Raw genomic sequence first — 21,264 nt, forward strand, 5'->3', positions numbered from 1 at the left:
AGTCATCATGAAGTTTTTTTTCAAATATAATTCGTACAGTATTCATTGCCACGGCTGCGAATACAATCCCAATGGACCAGATGTTACCGCAACAGAAACATTGAGACTGAATATCAAGTTAAAATTGCTAGTCTAGTTGCCGACTCCAGTAAACTCGTTGGAAACATAAATGACAAACAAACAATGTTATTTAGGTGTCCATGCATTTCCTATAAAGGAAACACGTTTAATGGGATAAAAGTCAGGCGACATTAGACTTAAGAGTACGAACGAAATTTGGAAGATGTAGTTTTGGGTCATATTTGAAAAAAAGGAAAAATACCCTGCAATAAACTCTGAAAAGCGTCTTTTTTAGCGTTCTGAAATTTGTGACTGTTTAATTTTAAGAAGTTTGCATGTCCATATTTTTGTATATAATATCTAGAACTATATATACTTCATGTATTTGTACATATATGAACTTTTTCAATTGTGAAAGGGCTTTGGTATTTAGTTTGTGCGACACATAAACACCATTAGTTTAGCATTACTTGTCAGATAAGTGGATGTCTCCATCAATAAAGTAAATGGGTTCCGCATTCGCAGCCACTGCCGTTCTCTCACTATCTGGTGTTCTTGTAAAGTCGCTCATTTATATCATGACAACATTTGGGTCACAAAGGGGAAAACATCGACTCCCTACAGAGTGTCTCCCTTCATAGAATAAATTGATGACAAAAATTTTGGCAATTTTCAACATGAAACGATTAACAAAATCAAACTACTGATTTTTTTTCTTTTACGATTAGCTATTCCATGAACACCAGGCCGCTTCACAACTGCGTCTGATTGTTAGTATATATTTGTATCGGTGTCCATTATAATCTGTTCAAGTCCTATACATCACCCTGGGCGAATTCCGCGGAACCTAGTTTCGACTCAAATTGACATCGTAGCTACACGACGTGAATACACACCGAACTGAGTTGGGTCGTAAATTTTCTCGGGTGAATTAACCGACACCCTTCATCGTAAAACAAGTTGTGAACACTGCCTTCTCCGTATGGCCGTATTAATCCAGTTCTTATATTTCGAAGACTTCTCGCCGGGATGATGACAATATTTCTTCAAATCGAATCAAATGTCAACATGAATATCAGACTGACTGGAATAAACTGAAGATTGAAATGAAACATTAAATGCAAGCATATGTCGCTACATTGATAATATGAATTACCTTATTTTTGATCACATGAACAAGGAAAGATCGATTTTAGAGAAATCACGATGAATTACACTTTTATTGCTCTAAGTTGAAGGTTGCTTCAACCGTTCTTATTTACCGATGCAGCTCGGCATTCACGAAGCCTCTCTCGAATATTTCCCAGTTGTGTCTTTCCCATGTCAAATCAATCTTTCGTTGCTGTCGTTAAGCTTTCACGCTCTAGGCAATAAGGTTTGGACATAAACAAATTACAACAATCACGACCGGCTCACTTGATTTAGGATAAACGTACTCGGATGGAATAGAATCCAATAAACTAGCTTCCTGGTGCATCAGAGCTGGAATAGACATGCTGACACAACTATTAACGATCATTTTCAATTCTGTTTTCATAAGCTTTTCTCGACATTACTCGTTCATATAAATTGAATTGAACATTAAAGGAAGGCACTCGTCGGAACTCTGCATGAACGTTGCCAGGGACCCCTACGACCGATGTAAATACTGTATCTATAGGGTACATGGCTGATTAATGAAAGTTAAGCATGTTAGTTAACAATGAGTATCGTAAAATTTAAATGTTGAAGCTTTGTTGACTAGAATGCATCTTGATATCATGCATGAAATGCATTGTTTGTAAACAAGAAAGTCGCACACGCGCAGTTCCGATGACTGCCTCCCTTTAAGTGTCTCAATATTTCAACGCTGATCCATGGTATCATTGTAGCTGGTCGTGACGTCATCGGCCCCTGCCTGCTGGAAAGTGATGTCTACTATGCATTGCGCAACGTCCTTCTCATGAGAAATCACAATTAAAAGTAGCCTCCGGGTACGCTGTGTACGAAGAAATACTTGTAACATACCGTGTTATTGAGTAGATGAGGAGACAAACTTGATCAAATGAAGCCTCGAAGTGTTCAAAGGTGAACACGCAGATGTTATTGAAACACCAAATTAATTTAATAAAAGCAATGACAACGTCCAGCTGTGTGAGTGCATCGTATGATATTTATCTGTTCATATCGTTTATATCAGATAATTAAACCGCTGGTACTAGTGTATCCATTCCAGTTTTCAAGATACCATCAATTGGAATACACATTTAGGGCTTCGTTAATTTTTCATTCTCTAGGGGATTCGCTGCCACTGCGCTTTCATCGTACCATTGATAGCATGACAACGCAGGTGAGAAGTACGGGGAAGACTGAAGCGTGGCGCAATTTCAGCGCGGGCTATCGTCGAAACATGCTTTGCGGCAGTGCAGATAACAAGGCAAATCAACGTGAATGGTCTTGGGTTCGTGTTTGATTGGTGAAATGAAATCACAAAATGCCCTGAAGGGCGAGGAGGCTTACATCATCTCCTGTACTTTCATCTAGTGCCTTTGAATCCTGCAGCGATTATTCGTGTTCCATAGAAAACCCATCAACTATCTATTTTACAAAACTATCGAGCTTAGTCGTTTATAAAGAGAAAAATCACGTCTCGCGCCAACTTTTGCTCTATTTGAACAGAAACGGTTGTGACAAAGCAGCTAGCGTTAATTTCTCATGCATGACATTTCTGACATATAATGGATCTCCGAAATATGGTGCACGTTTCATCGTGTACTTTGAACTAAAATGCCGCAAAAATGTGATCTGGGTTATGAGTATTAACTGTCGCTTTTTTAGCTTACGTGCTGACTTTACATTCTCTTCAAGTCAGGCTTATGGGTCTCATGACCCATCTACGTATATGTACTTTGTTGTCCCAGATTGTCTCCAGGGGTTCGATGCGAGGAAACTTCTTCACTGATTAAAGACATGTACATTTGATGCTTAAAGTATAATACTTGCCTCAAAATTGTAAGACTTGAACTTTCCTCAAATTTTCCTCGGCGAAAATTTGAGCCATTTTCTTAACAAAGCAAGAATAAATATCAGAAGTCACCTTACAAAAGTTTGGTAGTAGAGAAACAAATCACCTGACATTTACCGAATCTTGAAATTCAAAATGGCCGCCGTTCCCGTGTTCACTGTATGGGCACAGGCAGCCCAGACGCATTTAGTTTTTCTCACTACTGTTTTCTCTATAGTTCCTCTCCTTTTCTTCATGCTCTGACTGATCGGAGTAAATAAAACAAATGATTCTATAACCTGACCTAGCCTCTTGACTCTTTATTTATGTTACACCCTATTACAAGGACGTTTATCTCTCATATGCACATCTTGTAATTAATTAGTCAACACAACTAATTATGCTAATGGACTTATCAGGAATTTATTGGTTGGTCAACATTGAGAAAGATAGAGAAGTGAATGAAAAATGAGCCCTTTTTAGTTACTTTTCCTATCTTTCGCAATGTTGACCAACCCATAAAATCCCTGATAAGTCCACGGATTAGCATAATTAGTTGTGTTGACTAATTACAAGATGTGTATATGAGAGATAAACGTCCTTATAATGGGGTGTAAAATAAATAAGAGGCGAGGTTAGGTTAGGTTATATAATCATTTATTTATTTTATTCTGATCAGTCAGAGCATGAAGAAAAAGGAGAGGAATTGATTAAAAAAAGTAGTGAGAAAAACTCAATGCGTCTGGGCCGCCTATGGTATGGGCAAACATTACATTATCGATTTTCACAAAATGAAAAGTTTACCTATTCCAAGAGCGTACAAATGAGCCCCACCCCCACCACAAGTGGTGGACCAGAAAAGAATTGTTCAAATTTGAGAGTCTAAATATGTCTTCCGAGGCGCATTCTACCGTAATACAAAATATATAACAGTTTACTTTTAATTTCCATGGCATGGAGATTGTCCATCGAGAGCCCCGAACATTGAGGTAACGTCCATATAAATAACATCTACCCGCTTTCGGCAATCTCGCTCAGTCTCACATAGAAAATGATCATACACAGTTAGATTTTTCGTGTTGTGCATGACAGTATAAAAGTGGGCGTAAACGTTTCTACCTAGGGCCAAAAGTGTCAAGTTGCCCTATACGTAGCTTGTATTTCCTAAAATTAAAATCACGTTTAAAAGTCGCCGACGTTTGCGACTTGATTTGCAAAAATGGAGGCGTTAGAATTTTCAGGAGCCCTTAGGAATATCATGATGGATTGAAAAATCCCTCTGGGTAAAACTTCTCAGTAAATATCTTTTAATATAATATGCGCCTCGAAAGTGAAAGACTTAAACTTTTGCTCAAACCTTCCTTAATGAAACTTCCGACCATTCTCTTACCAAAGCAAGAATAAAAATCAGGGGGTCACCGTGCAAACTTTGATACTAGAGAGACAAATTACTTGTGATTTTCCGATATTTGAAATTCAAATGGCGGCCATCCCTGTCTTTACTCTATGGAGGAAAAATTAATATTTTCGATTTTCGGAAAACTAAAACTAAGACGGTGAAAACTTTTCTTTCATCAAGAGCTTTAAAATGGGCGCCTACAAGTAGTAGGTCAGAAGAGAATTTATAAAATTTGAAAGCCCGGATTTCGGTCCCCGAGGCGCGTTCTGCCTTAATGAGAGGCTGACTTCTTTCACCCATATGAATGAGCGAGCGATGGCGTACCAGAGAAAAGTATATGTACATCGACCCACATATAGTCAAATTTGTGTGTTTGTTACAAACGTGAGTCTGACAGGCAGCTGTTGCTCATTTTAGGCGACACGTGAACAGACGGAAAGCGGTGTGGTGCGTCTTAATGTGTAGTTAACGGTTTCCTTCTCTGGTAAAGTACATTCACACACCATAAGATGTACCAACAACGCATAACGTCCCTCTGTTTGCAAAACCAATTTTTTATATAAAGATGCATCCAATCTTCTTTACACGATGCCAAATGTCAGTCTATTCTAGTAAAGAGTGGATTATGACTCGGAGTAATCACGTTGTTAATGACGTAACATAATCACGTGATATTCGACTTCTGAAAACCGAATAGAAATCATCTGTAAAGGTGTTATCGAACTTTACTCTGGCCGAATCTATTGGACAGGAGTCGAAAAGGCCTGTGTGAATTTGCTGCTCTCTCTAAATAAAAATGGGCATGGCGTATTTCTATTTCAGTCTTTCACTTCATATAGAGAATGCCATCTTTAATCTTGTCTTCCAGCTATTTTCATTCTCAGTCAGTGACGCGCACATAAGCTTCGGGAATCATAACATAGCTGATTAACTTGACTTTGTGAAACGGTAGACGGTACAAAATATCGAGCTGTTAATCTGACGGAGAGTCAAATGTCCCTCTTGGTAAAACAGCTGTCGCAGCGTTTATAGCCGTTCGAGATATCTGTACGTACAATTCATTTGGAGCTAGTCTACTGGTGTTGTTTAAAAAAACTGAGTTTTGTTTTCATAGTTCACAAAGATTAAATTTTAAGATATGATGATGGATCGTCAAAATAAAACCTTTACTTTCCTTATCATATGTGATTTGCAGACATTAATTTCGCGCAAACAAACGACACAATTCTCTATGACGCACTATCATAGTGTGAAATATCAAACTCCACATTTGTAACACGTTATTTATGGATGTATTATCGCCAACAAACGTTTACAAATTAATTGCTGGTACCAGTGAATAGTCGGGCCCATTTTAAAGAGAGAGCTAATCTAGCAAAACCAGAGGAAAATCATTTTGGGCCTCATCTATCTTTTGCGATTTATCATGAGGACATGACATATTCCGGTATGAAACTTTAAGTTATGTCTCGTCAATTTTGCTTAGGCGAACGAAGATATGTCAGTTGTGTTCACATATACAAAGTCAGCATCATTACATGGTTAAAGAAACGCACTTTTGCATAACCCCGGGCGAAATAATCAACGATTTGTTACCATAAATGTCGGTTTCGACCAAACCCAATCTTTAAAAAGTCCCTTGCCCATCACAGTCGACGCACTGTATTTGAAACTTTGAAACGTTTTTGAAAATTTGAAACCCTAGCCAAATATGTATTAGCGGGCTGTCAAGACAGTCAAAATACATTGGTTTGTTTAAGGGAAATTCAACCAGTTTCCTTTGAGAAATTGTAACCAGATATGACTCTACCCGTAAATAGATCTATTCTGAGGTATTTTAAACAAATCAAAACTTAAGTGGGGAATTGTTCGTAAATTCCCCTCCGGCTACTATTCGAGAAAGTTCCCCTCTCACTGATTGGTTTACCCCATCTCCATTCCTCACGGGGTCCAGGAAACCCTCCATACTTCCAATTTCCCGACTACAAATTCCCGATTATCATCTTTTCCGAGTAAAAGTTCTCTTTGCTATCCTATTGCATCATATCTTTCCATCCAAATCACCAGACTCCAATCGAAATATACTGACCCGCACCGGCCAATTGGATCATTTTTCAAGTTTCCCGCTGAGCAAAAGAATGAAACTTGCCCGCATTTACTTACGCGCCCTTTCCCTGCCCGCCTGTCAGGAAATCGCCCACAAAAAGCCTTTTGTGCGAACACTTTTGTTGCCTGTCCCTGTTGTTGATATGTTTTACTAGCTTTTGCCGTCGATTGAATATTGATGATTTATCAGACTACACATTAGAGGAACTGGACTTTAGTCGTAAGTAAATTACAAATTACGCGGTTATGTGATGTATGTCGTTGTGACCTTCTCACTTGGCACTTAAATGTCAGTAAATGCTGACGATATCGATAGCGACGTTCATTTTGCATCTGAAGTGCTAGCCACGTCCAAAACATCGTGACGGTCCCAATCTTAAAAGGTAGAGCCTGCAGGCCTATATCTCTGTTGCCGCCTGAAATAAATCTAACGCGAGTCCATTTGTATTTGTCAAAGTAAATTATCATCTCTCTGATCTAGAATTGTGTTTTTGACCAAGAATCATATCGACACGTGAAAGCTTTAAACTCTTGTGCTGTCTTTCTGTGGATATAGAGATTAGATGCTTTGCCTGACCTGCGAAAGATCTGTATACTGAGGGGCACATTTTGTGGACTTCGTGGGCACACTTTTATGTGTGTGTGTGTTTGGGGGAGTGGTGGGAGTGTGTTGGTCCACTACAATAGTTGTGATTCTTAGACCTTACAAATCCAAAATGATTTGACATTTGATATACACATATTTCTCGTCACCAGTTGCTCTCGTACGCCCGTCATTGTGTCTTTGTTTACCACCCGAATGAGAACGAAAATGCCGAGTCAGATGTTAGATTTTTTGCGCAGATCCCTTGCGCATGAACCTCGTTTAGTACGGTCGTGATTTATGGTTTGAAGGAGCACTGAATTGAGCAGTATCAGACCTTTTAGCGTGTCGATGACCTTGACATTTGTTTTCCATGTAAAGGACACGACAAGGTCAGTTTTTCTTCCCCTATAAGAAGACTATCAGTGGTTAGTTCACTAAATGTTAACTTTATATTCGACTGACTTTGGTGCTACTAAAATAGGCTTAACACTCTGTGAACCAAAATGACAAAATATATATGTCGGCATGATCTTCTTGAGGTGGGTGACGTCAATATTATTGGCGTCGGGGCAACTTCTGAGGAACACACTCTACAAACTTAAATCGTCTAATCCCAGCATGAATAGCTTAGAAAGATGGATTTACGCTCAGTATGCCTCTAATGCAACCGTTTTTATGAATCATTTCTATAGTGTTATGCAAATTTGCTCAAAAAAGTTTTATTCCCATACTCCCCTAACGGCAGCTGCTGCATATGTCTGCCATCATTTAATCATGGATATTAATGTTTAATGAGTATCTTCGTGAGCTTGTTGACGTCTTAGTTCTCATAAGCCAACGTCAAAATCGTTAATCCACGTCTCTCAGTGATCATATATCTGCTTTGGTTTCAAGTCCCAATAGCCTTTTTCATGAAGAACGTAAAAATTTTGTCCCAGACTTACGCAGATATACCACCAACGTTGAACAGTAGGCCCTGAGCTCCCCGGTCCTCTTAGACCAATGACCAAAGTCATTTTTGCCCCATGGCTCTGTGTACGTGACCGTTTGCAGTCCAATGATTGGCTGTCTCCTTCTCCCGTTACCCTCGTTCGTCGGTATTTCGTTTCACAATATTTTAGAGTCCCCATTTCGCCCTAGTTAATCTGTATTATTATATGCACTGGCATTCAAGATTTATAATATGTAAGAGGATTGATATTTTAAAACAGCGTAGAACGTTAGAAACGAGTTCGAATGCAATAAATCTCTAAATTGTTATGGTAACGATTAGAAATGAAGGATATTTCAAAAAGTCACTCATCTTTCATCTTATTACCAAGGATATGATTATTGTTCCAAGGACTAAATTTTATGGTATTGTAAGTTATTTTTGGGATAAATTGAAAAGTATCTGAAGCCGCTTTGCGATACAATGACTCTTGTATTTGCCTTTGTGATGTGATGTTATCTGCAAAACAGGAAATTCTGAAAGCCGTTTTCAACCGTCGCATTTGATTACAACGGTCGGCAAATTTTGTAATGACTTAGCAAGTGGTAAATGTTACAACGATAATGAGGATAATTTATTTTCGTGCCTCTGACAAGTTCTGACGAATTTGTTCAACGTTGGAAATGTTGCCGACATCGGCACTCAAAAACGAAAACGCAAGCTGGTGTGATTTCGTTTCTTTTGAGCGCGAACAAGTGTGTGACTGGACATATGCAATCGCTTATTTTTCGACCGTAGATATTTAGAATTGGGAAATGAGTCATTACTAGAAAATCAGCTACGCCGTACGGCCATACATGGTTCGATTTATAGAGCGGAATAACTTGTCACGCCATATATAAATTGCACCTGATTAAATTTAGTCGGTTATAAATGCTGCAGTAATCAGAGTGGTGTGTTTGTAATATCCATAAAATGAAGTAAACGTGAGGTTCTTCTCGCGTTTAAAATTACCGTACAATCAGAAACCTAAATACCACAGCAAGAATATAGTTGAGCTTAAAGTATCACTCAATAGAAGACCTTTCATCTAAGATTTCATCATAAAAATATTATTAAACACGGAAAGGTAATAAAAATATCAAGTTCATGAGTGTACAGCCAGGAGTAGTAAATACCAGTGGAAATAAACTACAAAAATAGTGATAATGAGGATGGTTAAACAACAACAACAACAACAACAACAACAACAACAACTAAAACAACAACGCTTATAATTAAACATTATAATCACGAATGCACAGAAAACAAAAAAAAATCCAAAATGAACCGGAAACGTTTTATGAATGTGTGGCGTTAGCAGCGCGAGATGTCAGTAATATTCATAAAATATAAGCAACAAGTTTAAAATATCGTAAAATCGATGTCATAAGTACTGGAGTAGTGACCTGTGCTATTAAACAGAAATCATTATCTATTAGCTCCGCTGAAGTTAATAACTCTTAATTGAATCACGCCTGACCAGTGCAACGTAACATATCCCTAAAACGGAATAGATCTCACTTCTTGGTAGAGTCGCGTGCATTATGAATTGGTAAGAAGCCATGGGCGTGTGCGTGTATGGAACTTGAATAAATAGAAGTCATCAGACGTAAGAGATGTTGGCATTGGCGGTATAAGCACACTTTAGAAATTGTTGACAAGCTGATCGCGAAGCAAGCTTTTTTATAGTACAACTGATACGAACAATAGTATACTAATTGTAAAGAAATGTATACGGTATAGGTTTAATGTTCTAGCAACTCATATTGATAATTATAGATTCCACTTAAGATCTTCAGATAGTACATGAAAACGGGAAAATAACTTTTGCAAGACAAATGCAAGCAAAATATTACAAAATTTAGCCTTAATTATGAGTTGTTGGCACACAAATTTCTAATGCATGTACATTCTGTAATCATCTTCATCGAGACTTGTAAGTTGAAGGTTTTATGTAAACAGGGCACACGAACATATAAAAAAACAAAGAAAAGTCACTTTCCAGCAGGTATTTCAATTTTAAAACTCTCTTAGAACCAGACCGGTATATCAATATTTTACCAAAAAATCCTTATTTCCAAATTGTCAGAATCAAATGAAATTGTTTTCATGGTGTGTGATTTTTAGGTTAAAGGTACCATTCTGCTCTTTTCTGAAGTTGAGTTGATGAAAGATGACGAAATATACTGGATTCTAGGTCTTGCGAAGTATGTATACAATTTTATCAATAAGAGGAGAGTCTTGGATAGACAGAACGATAAATATAGATTATTGTTGTGTTCCTCTGAAGAGATACTGAACTTGTAGAAAATGAATTTCACTTTGTATTTATCTGCTCACTGTCTTACGATATACGAACGATATACACTATCTCAAAGTCAGTGATACCAATCCATCAAATGAAAACGTTGTTCGCCTGTCATCTTCGCAAAAATGTTCATGAAATTCAACAGTTTGCTATTTTCCCGAGGAAAGCTTTTAAAACACGAGACGAAAATGGGCCAGACTTAATGATTGTACGCGTTTGCTATGCTTATTCTTTTTAATAATATCTAAATGCTGATGTCTTGTCACTTCATCATAACTGATCATCTTCCTTTGTATCAATATTTTCATGGAATTGGTATGAACGATTGATTAACAGTGTACTGGGTGGGTGTTGTTGTGGACAATCCTTCAAGAGGGAAGCCGGGCATACCAGGGGGAAGCAAGACAGTTGTTCTCATTATGTTATCTAGACTGGAGGCGAACAAGACATCAGCATGACCTGACCTTTCACAATTTTTACAGCTGTAACCATTAAGGAGATACCGGCATATGAAGTATTTTACGAGGCGATAAAACTTGTCACTAAGGCCCTCTATCTGCCATTCGTTTTGACGAGATTACCATCAAACATGACGTGATCATTAGTGGCTCTCTATCACGCACGACGATAGATCACGATCGAGTCTCACGAGAGTTCATACTGTCCGAAGCCGTTCGTTCCACAGACAGGCGCCACGCAGTTACAGTCTCATCTTGACGCAAGAGTAAAAAAGGCGGCTTTCTTTGATTTAAAAACTGTCAATTTAGATAAACATTGTGCCTTAAACATTCCGTTGTTTGTCTCAAAAACACTGCGAACATATTGAAACAAAAAACTTAGATACCCTTTCATTGTTATAGTATTAGGCATAGAAACTCCCTCATTGCTTTCGTTCGTACATTACAATGAGCTGAAAGACGATTTGTAAGGGTTTTGGTCCCTTCTCGTCAATCATGCACAAATGACGTGATGGATTTACATAGCGTCTCCTATCCTCCAGTCACGAAGATTTTATCTGATCGTGCGAGGGTCGACCTGGATTTCTGTCGACAGGGTTAGAGCAGATTGCGTTGGGATAGCTGTCCCCATGTGCAGCTCAAATCATTTGAGTGACATTCTCGAATAAGACTCTAGCAATTTACGTCTTTCATAATGAAGTCGATTTAAACACAAACTACTGAGACGTGCTTAATGGTACTATTCAAGTAGCCTTATGATGGATTATAGTCAGACCGTACAGATTTTTCTGTAGACAACGCAATTTATAACAGTACCCGCACAATTTGTACTTTTCAAAATAAATGTGACGTGACGCAACTTCCGCTGTCCTGGTATACTTCCATACCCGTTCTAATGGGTGTATGCATTACTTTCTTGTTAAGGGGATTATTGTTACTCCCGGATAAATTGGAGGAAAGAACAGTGGATAATCATAGTCCCCATTATGCTAAGTCGTGTGTGACGGATTTTTTCTCATAATGATTGGATGGCTAAACACTCTTATTGTTCACGGACGTAACAAGATACCACATTTGTAATCCCATGATTTCGAAACTAGTCGGACGTTGTCGTCTCCAAAGACAATCCTTTCATTCAGAACAGTCCCTGAATCTGCTCACTGAAAAGCATTACAATCGGTACAATGATAGCTTCTTTAAAGCCTCGATAGCTACAATGATAGCTTCTTTAAAGCCTCAATAGCTACAATGATAGCTTCTTTAAAGCCTCAATAGCTACAATGATAGCTTCTTTAAAGCCTCGATAGCTACAATGATAGCTTCTTTAAAGCCTCAATAGCTACAATGATAGCTTCTTTAAAGCCTCAATAGCTACAATGATAGCTTCTTTAAAGCCTCGATAGCTACAATGATAGCTTCTTTAAAGCCTCAATAGCTACATGATAGCTTCCTTAAAGCCTCAATAGCTACAATGATAGCTTCTTTAAAGCCTCAATAGCTGTAATTTTTCTGTATTTACAGCATATCTTTATTATGCTAATTTTCAACTTGTCAACAAAGCCTGTGTGTCATATGCAATGTTACTGTTAGCGAGGGAATTCTAGTCACGACTAGAATTCAGTTATCAATAATAACAGCATTATGTACTGAATGTACTGTGTTGGCAGGGCTAATACTTTACATCTCAGTGTATTTTATAGAGATAAATATCTTTATTGACATCTTCTCCGTAACAAAAGTAATTTAGGAGAAAATTGCCAAAGAGTGACATTTTAAAATGTACATTGGTAAAGGATTGAAACTCTTTTGCGGGGTAAGGTAGCGACAGTTTTCTATTGTTTGTGGCACTGGTAGTTTGTGACAATGCTAATTTGTTGTGTTGGATATTGGACGAGACAAGAAGACGAGAATGACATACTTGCGAGAATTAAGGGCCTTTACGATGGTGTCCATGATATTTTGTTTTGTATAAGTGAAGCTGACTGAGAGCGTTTTTGATTATTCCCAATCACCGCAATTAAAACGTTGAGTTTGTTTTTCAAGATTTTCCCTTCACAAGTTTGAGGTTACTAGACATAGTCTGGCTTTTCATTATATTGTGGTCTTCCAGCATACTTTTATAACTTTGACAGCATTGATTGAAGATAAAGTAAAAGTTCTTTGAGATGAACGTGTCCGAGTATTCATCTTTCATGGTACATAGCCTTGAATTCGATTGTGACTTCAAGGTGCTACTTGTTGAACAATATGATTCTTAGAAGGGGCCATATAATAATGACAGAAACAAAAACAGTCTCATCAAATGTGTCTTTAGATGAATACCCTACCGGCTAAAATGCGTGTGAAAGTCATAATTGAAGAGAGCATTAATCAGTTCACGTCGGCGAACCGTTTCAAGTACCAGCATCAATGTTTAATTTGCATGTACTTGTAGGGTTTTGTCTGGACAATTTCTTTGTGGCTATGACAACCCGCTAGTAAATCGCAGCTCAAGGTTAATTCATACTGATAGTGCTTCAATGCAGCCGGGATCTCAACAAGGGTGATGGTCGATGGTTATACCTGCAATTATACGTTGTTATTTTTCGGCATCATGTGTATAGTGAAGCTCCACCTACAAATCATCGCGTTCATCTCTCTCTCTCTCTCTCTCTCTCTCTCTCTCTCTCTCTCTCTCTCTCTCTCTCTCTCTCTCTCGCGAACCCATTTTTACACAATCTTTACCTCAAATTTCTCAGAATTGCAGATTTACTGTGAGAGAAAGGAGAGTAGTGCATAGCATAGGCGTTAGGCGTAGTATCGACTGTCACACGACTGTACCTTGATCAGTGCGGAAAGTGATTTGCAATACCAGGAGTACTTTATCTCGCTAGAGCAAATTTTCGGGCATAGTGATGCATTCCTCGCCCGATAAGAGTCGCCGACATATTTGAAAATGAAAATCCCTGTACCTTACACGGCTACTTATCTATATCCTTGATCAGCAAAGCATTAAGGCAGACAACTTTAATTAATGGAAAGGGCGCAATTCCCAGACACAAGCTCAGTGCAACGTGCAGTGCAATTTAAATAAATCTTTGTACTGTCCAGTGTTATCTTTGCATTTGATACATTGATTTCGGTCGACTGGGTCAATTTTTCTGCCTTTAACGGCATGATTCATTTAAAGAAAGGCCGTAGCGAAACGATTTGTAGAATAAAATCTCGTTAGCTGGAAACGCTGATGTATATTTTGCGAGTCGGCCTCACTGCTCTTGCGTCAGAAGCATTACGTTTGAGGAGAGCATTAACTTGTAATGGTACACTAAGAGTTAGCTGCCGACGAGAATTTCAAAATACTCCGTGATAAATCAAAGTGCGTTAGGGTGACCCTTGTCCCGTTTAAAAGACCAAAACAATAATACTGCACTGAAGCATGTCTCAGTATGAATTTTAATTTCTCGGTGTACGGAGATATTTGCGCTGGCTGGTGAAAGACTATTTAATTTAAAAGGAATTTTGCCAAATTTTGGAGTACATATTATTGTGGAAGCCAGGTAACCTTATCGCCTCGATATTTTATGAGCCACAGTTATAAGCTATTCTTTTACATAATTAATTCAATGAAACTAATGTCAGCATTCCATTGTTCCGGGCTAATTTTTCAGTATTTTTGAAATTTTTCACAATGACGGGTGTCAAACAAGGCACCGAATCCTCTAATGAAACGAAATTGATGAAAGCTTCTTGACCGATGAACATGTGAGCCTAGGAGACCACCCTCGATGTATACGCTATCTATGTTGAATTTCTGTGTGCAATCCCATGATTACTCCGACACTGCTCAACTGTTTGTGTACTGGATCAGACAATGATTGTTCAGCGCTAACTGTGATACAGAACGTTCAGAGTTCAAAGGGCAGCTCAGCCACTTTCTGCGTTCCTTCTGTGGCACGTGTCAAAATTCTGAAATAGCGGTATCATGGCTTGTCCTGTTGTATTTGAAGGGAAACAGTTACAGAAGATTCCTGAGGGGACCTCCAATACCTTAGGGCCATGGTGTTAATATAGTAGCAATAGGTGCTTGTGTAGAAGTATTCTTATAACATCCTTACCTACTTTGAATGACCCTCGCAAATGGGCGTGATTTTCTGGCCATGCGAGCAGGTGTGAGCCCAATCTAATATCAACAGTCACGCATCTAGTATCTCGAGCGAGCACTGTCAGAAGTTCATTCGCATTCAGGACAACCACTTATTTTGTACTTTCTATTTCTACAAATGTCACAACCTCGATCTTGTCCCAGCAGATTAAATGATAAGGAATATAAACTGTAGTTTAAATTTTACTGACTGTTGTGAAAAAGGCGCTGCAGAGGCTGAATTTTAATTCGGTTGCTCATGGAACGGGTCACAGTACCAGAACCGTCTATCGAATGTATTACTCGTGAATACACGCACAACGATAATTCAATGACGAGCTAGAGATGTTGTACATGGTATATGCCTTGTTCATTGTGGGCCTTGGTTTTAAGGTAGTATGTGCCTCGAAAGTGAAATACTTAAACTTTTACTCAAACGTTGCCAAATGAAACCTTGAACCATTCTCTTACTAATTCGGGGGTCACCGTGCAAAGTTTGAAACTAGCGAACTAGCGAAACAAAGTACGCAACATTTTGCGATATTTGGAATTCAACAAAATGGCCGACATCCCTGTGTTAACTCTATAGGAGGGGGGAATTAAAATTTGGATTTTCGAAAAACTAAAAAGGTGAAACTTTTTCTTTCTCCAAGAGCTTTAAAATGAGTCTCACAAGTGGTAGATCAGAAAAGAATTGTAGAAATTTGAGAGTCCCAATATTGTCCCCGAGGCGCGTTCTACCTTAAGGGACACCTCCTTCTAAATGTATTAGATACAATTGTCTGGAGGGACTGTGTTGGTACATGATATACATGGTCTCTCGGCAAAAAGGATTACTGTCTGCCTTAATTCCGAAACACCTGACGTAACGGAGCATGCTCTGAAGACTACCTTTTCTCTCACAAAAGTTGACCTCGCAAAATGCTTACATCTGTCAATTCCCTCTATACAAATCTTCTGTGAACCTTTTCTTGTATGGCACTTGTCATCTTTTCTGCATGATTTACAATTATGATTTAATATTATAGCGACATGGCGTAATCAATCCTTCTGCTTCTAATGGCCCTGGATTACCCTGACTCTTTGAACCAGTATAACAACGGAAATCAGACAATTATCACACTCTGACGTAGGTAAGCCTAATAATGTGAGCAAAACTGAAAACGAGATCATAATTTGCTAATGTTTAAGGGTGTGAGAGGACTACCGTTGATCATTATATTACCAGCCTGCTACTGAATAAATGCTAACGCGTATTCGTGCAGTAAATTTGACAGAGGGCCAACCAATTATCCAGATTATTGACTTCGATTACATATCTCGATTTTGGTCCAGATAATCTGGTAATGCGTTTTCTTCGGATCTGACCACGATCTCCTTATTGTATATAGAGTGTGAAATGCATATGTACAATTATGTACGTATTGCGACAATCAATGTATGTATGACAGAGTGGGCTGAAGAGCTTGACATACTAGATGACGTCAACGCTTCGCAAAATGATATCGACCGCGTTTGTTTCGCTGACTTGAGGTTTCTTTATAGCATGAAAATTACATGTCTTAAATTCGATATGACGAGCGGGAATAACTGTTCTACGTATCAGGAGATCACCGTGAGCACCTATCAGACATCACGAACAGCTGGCTTATTGGTATTTGTCTCCATTCTGCGGCGCATGGTACCAGCAACTGAAGAGCGTCATACAAATGGATTGTTTTCTATGAGATAAACGTGCAAAACATAAAACTGCGAGCTTGTTGGGGCAAAGAAACACTCGGACGCGGTTTTAAAAAAGGGATCACGTTGATACGGATCGTTGGACACTGAAAATATAGACGTTATCGAGCTTAATTTGTTTACCATATTGTAACACGTTTGGACATGCCAACTTTATCATTACTCAGATTATATTGCACCACGAGTTTGTGGAGGGAGTATGATTGTATACCCCACCATCGACTGGCTTCGTCAACTATTGTTTAAAAGTCAATCCACTATCTCTCATAAAACATTACTGTGCACCTCAGATATCACTGAAATGTGATTCGGAATCAAGGCTTTCTTTATTTGATACGAGAAAGATATCTTCAGTAAATTAGGGGCCGTTTCTGAACCCTGACAAAGAGAGGTCACATAATGGTAATCTTTTCGATTGGTGATTGGTGACTCAACGAAATCCCTCCCCCCCCTATAGTATCCCGAGACAAACGACTGACTTCGCGATTCACAATATCGTATCACCAGTATCGACGGAGACTGTGTGTGAAGTTGTCTTGTCTCCATTCCCCTAAAATAACACAAGGGAACAGAAAATATTGTCAAATCGATGACGAAAACACACATACTCAAAAAACAAAAAACAAATAAAAAACTGTTTCGATAACGGTAATGTTTGGGAATCAATTGCATTATCGCGCGGCGTTTTTGCCGAATGTCAGCGACGGCAACGTATGTTCTTTCCAGCTTGACATAATACACAGGCAGGCGATCACATTAAATTTTACACATAGTCTGACAGGCAACTCGCTGTTTTCAAAGTTTGTTGAGTATTCCGTACAACAGCTTTACTTCAAATACAAACAGTGCAGCTGTGTGATTGAAAAAAAATTGCGTTATTACTCAAATCACAGTTTACATTGTGAAGGAAACGTTGTTTTATTCTGCTTGCAATGTGGTTTCCGTATCTGATAGTCTTGAACGCGTCATCCCTTTAATGATCCAGAACAATTTGTAACGGACCACATGTGCGTGTCATTTAGCTTTTTCAATGAATTCTCTCTAGAGAAAATCACGTGATCATAATAATACTGAAGCATGTGCTCCAGTACAAAGTTTTCTGACATCAGTGCGTGTTGTCAGTCGCTGCTCGGTAAAAATGAGACCAAGTATTGCAATTTTGAGGTCGACGGTTGAACTGTCGAGCTTGAATTTAAAGTTATTCTTACGATGGGTTGGCCGTTATCAAGTTTTATCTTTCGCTCGTGTACTGATCCGTGTATTCTCAGCCAATCGAAGTACGAATGCTGTGTTACAATTTGTATACCTGCCGGGCGTGATCCCCAAAGGTCATTTATTTACTCGTGTTGTTGAAAAAGAACGAACACAATAGCATCTGAGCCTTTATCGCCTGGTCTCTGTCTTGCTGTGTCTCGTCAAAAGTGATAAATGTATATTCATTGGCTGATTTGTCAAATACGGAAAAAGTAAAGCGCCGAGGCTCTTTCCGTGTTAAACGTTAAAGTGCGTTATTGTAACCCACAGTTGAATAAAATCTATTGAACAAACTATAAATTTCACATGGGTTCTCATTTATGAATAAAATACACATATTAAATTGTAGAGCCAAGAAAGCTTCATTCATGATGATGCGTTCGTGATTTCAAATCAGTCTTCCTTTGACGGCAAATTATAGTAAAATCAAACTTAATAGCGCTAAGTAGTCTTTTTGCCTAAAAGGCTTTTCTATCATTTCGCTTGGCCATTTACAATAAGGTAGAAGGCCCTATGATGTCAAAGGAGACAAACCTCGAGTGAAGTCGTGCTGTGATCAAGAACTAGCTGTTATTGCGAAAAAAATGAGAAAAGAGCTGCTGCGTTTCTTTAAGGAGACACATTGAGTAAATTGTCATATAGAAGAAGGAAGGATATGTTAATAATGTATGTGAAAAGTCTAACCATCAGAACAAATGGTATCAGCCTCTCAGTGTGAGTGAAACATTGGTGGATGACATTCGTAAAATCAAAGTCCTGGGATTGAACTTGTCATATTTGAAAAGCGTCGTCCTCCCTCATGTATACTCTTGAAAATACAATTTTGTTCCGGTGTAGAACAACGTAAATAAATAATGTAACAAAACTTTGATGAAAGGCTTACTTCTGTTTGCAGATTCTGTGCTTGTTGGGCCCGTCATAACTCTGAACGTGGCGCACAATAGCAAAATCAGGGTCCGTTGCAATATCCTCGTCTTCGGGAAATATGCCATTTTGGTTCAGCTCATGTCAATACCGCTTCTCCTGCTATGATATGAAGTTTAGTATAATTGGTTAAAATCGCTGACAACCAGTGTTTTAGGGATGTGTCTTAAAAATGAAGTGATGAAGACTTATTATCACAAACAGGAACTTCTTCAATTATTGGATTTCAGGAGAAATAAAAATAAAATAAAAGTCAAACGTGTTTTAAGTTGTTGAACAACTCGCGGTTAAAAATCTTTTGATGAGATAGTAACATTTTCCCGAAAAGTGAAGCATTTCAAAGTCTACTATATCACATGTAATTAACAACCATACGCAAGTGTGATACATTAACTAAAGGCAGACGTACCTGCTGGCGAAGTAGAAAACACACTTGAGGAAATCGGCTGACAACCGAGTTGTCAGTGTTCAGCTTGAATGAGGCCAGGTGGCAATTATTCTCAAGAATCTCGAGTTTCTTCAGCATGCAGTGAACAACTCAAAGACGAAAGGAAGAAAGTATAGATAATCACACGGCGCCTTACTGGATGATCAATTCTGTTAATATATCCCTAACGGAGGTGTAAAGAAATTAGCGCTGGTTCCATGATCCATGGTTTCCCAACAGTGTCGCCTGTCACCTTCTGGGAAGGTTTTCCTCGATATGCTCTCGCTGTATCCCAGCTTAGGACGTGTGCGCACACTCTTCCCTGCCTGTTCACAAACGAATGGTGTCCGGCAGCTTTCGCGAGCACATTTATTACCTGCTCAGTAAAGTCCCCGACCGCATTTCAGATAATGCAATGCGGCTATTCCATTACAACAAGTAGGGGGTCGAAGCTTCAGAGGCAATGATGACGTCACGTCAGGCCGTGGGGCGAGTTAATTTTTAAGTTGATGTAAAAAATAGTCCTTGTGACGAATAGAAGAACCCGTTACAGGATTATATGACTGATTCGGTTCTTGTACGTTTTCACTCGGTTAGTTTAATCAAATAGAAGCTTGTCTTGCCATGCGCCTTTTTATCTCTATATTTGTGAGGGCGACAGTAAACCATCAATGCGTACAGGATAAATAAAATGACTGTAGTATAGAGCCATTTGCAGAAACTTCAGCGTGCTCGGCACTCTTTCAATATCACTGACGCAGCTCCTGGGCAGTTTTTTGAAAGAGTACGCGTACGTGCAAACCGACAACGGATCAACCCAATCGTCGAACGGCAAGATTGTTTTCAAAACTAAGGGACTGGACATAAATTACAGGGGGGGGGGGTGGGCCGGTGTTTTTCGAAAAACCGCTGCGTCAAAAATAGTGACCCGTCAAAAGTTCATGCACAAAAATTAGTGACCCTCCCCCTTATCCGTGCATGAAAATAAGTGACCCTCCCCTGTTACTCAATACCCCCAAAAAACCCGCAATGTGTTAAAGACCCCCTTCTGACTTGCTATACTTTTTAAGTCGCCCTCCCGAAAGGAAGGCAAAATGTGGCCAATATAACGCGTTGTCCAAGAAATATCAAATCATATGTGTGTGATAATTCATGTAAATGTACTTTGCTTGAAGTGGCAGGTAAAAAGTGCATGCCTGTACAAAAAATGTAATTTTTAGATTTTATCGATAATGTTGATTCACTATACATGTAGTCGACTATAAGAAAACTACGAACGTGTATTTTCCAGTATAAAACTAGCTATATCTTCATATACAGATGTTTAATAACTGATATAGATATACTTGATTAGCATGGGTTGTTTACAAGTGCACATGTGAACAAGATATTTGATTTTGAATTTCTGTCAAAATGTTGATCCACTATACATGGGAGTCTATGACAACACTGTCAAAAAATTTCAGAATTAAAAATTTGCACTATTTGTGCATATATGGACCCTCAATAATTGACATAATTGTGCTTGATTAGAGAGGGTGGTAAAATGTGCATCTGTGTACAATAACTTTGTTTTTGGAATTTCGCATAAAATGTTGATCCACTATACATGGGAGTCTATGACAAAACTGTACAAAAAAATTTTCAGAATTAAAAATATGCACTATTTGTGTATATATGACCCTGAATAATTGACATAATTGTGCTTGATTAGAAGAGGGTGGTAACACGTGCATCTGTGTACAATAACTTTGTTTTTGGAATTTCGCATGAAATGTGGATCCACTATACATTGTAGTCTATGAAGAAACTATGAATAATTTTTTTTAAATACAAAACTTGGCAAATCTGTGTATTTATGTATGCTTGATTATTGATATTTATGTTCTTGATTAGACTAGAGTGGTTACAAGTCCATGTGTGTGT

General features: G+C 38.5%; 1 protein-coding gene across 1 annotated transcript in view; it reads right to left on the bottom strand.

The window, feature by feature from the left end:
* The window catches only part of LOC139119562 (uncharacterized), a 74,118-nt gene extending 54,463 nt beyond the window's left edge, over positions 1–19,655 (bottom strand). Inside the window, exons 1-2 of the mRNA XM_070683405.1 lie at positions 19,321–19,655; positions 18,871–19,013 (exon numbers count right to left, since the gene is read on the bottom strand). Coding sequence (XP_070539506.1) covers positions 18,871–18,979 — 109 coding nt within the window. The 5' untranslated portion in view covers positions 18,980–19,013; positions 19,321–19,655. The remainder of the gene's footprint in view (positions 1–18,870; positions 19,014–19,320) is intronic.
* Positions 19,656–21,264: the final 1,609 nt, after the last annotated feature.

Source organism: Ptychodera flava, chromosome 20 (genome assembly GCF_041260155.1).
Source record: "Ptychodera flava strain L36383 chromosome 20, AS_Pfla_20210202, whole genome shotgun sequence".
Taxonomy (NCBI): Eukaryota; Metazoa; Hemichordata; class Enteropneusta; family Ptychoderidae; genus Ptychodera; species Ptychodera flava.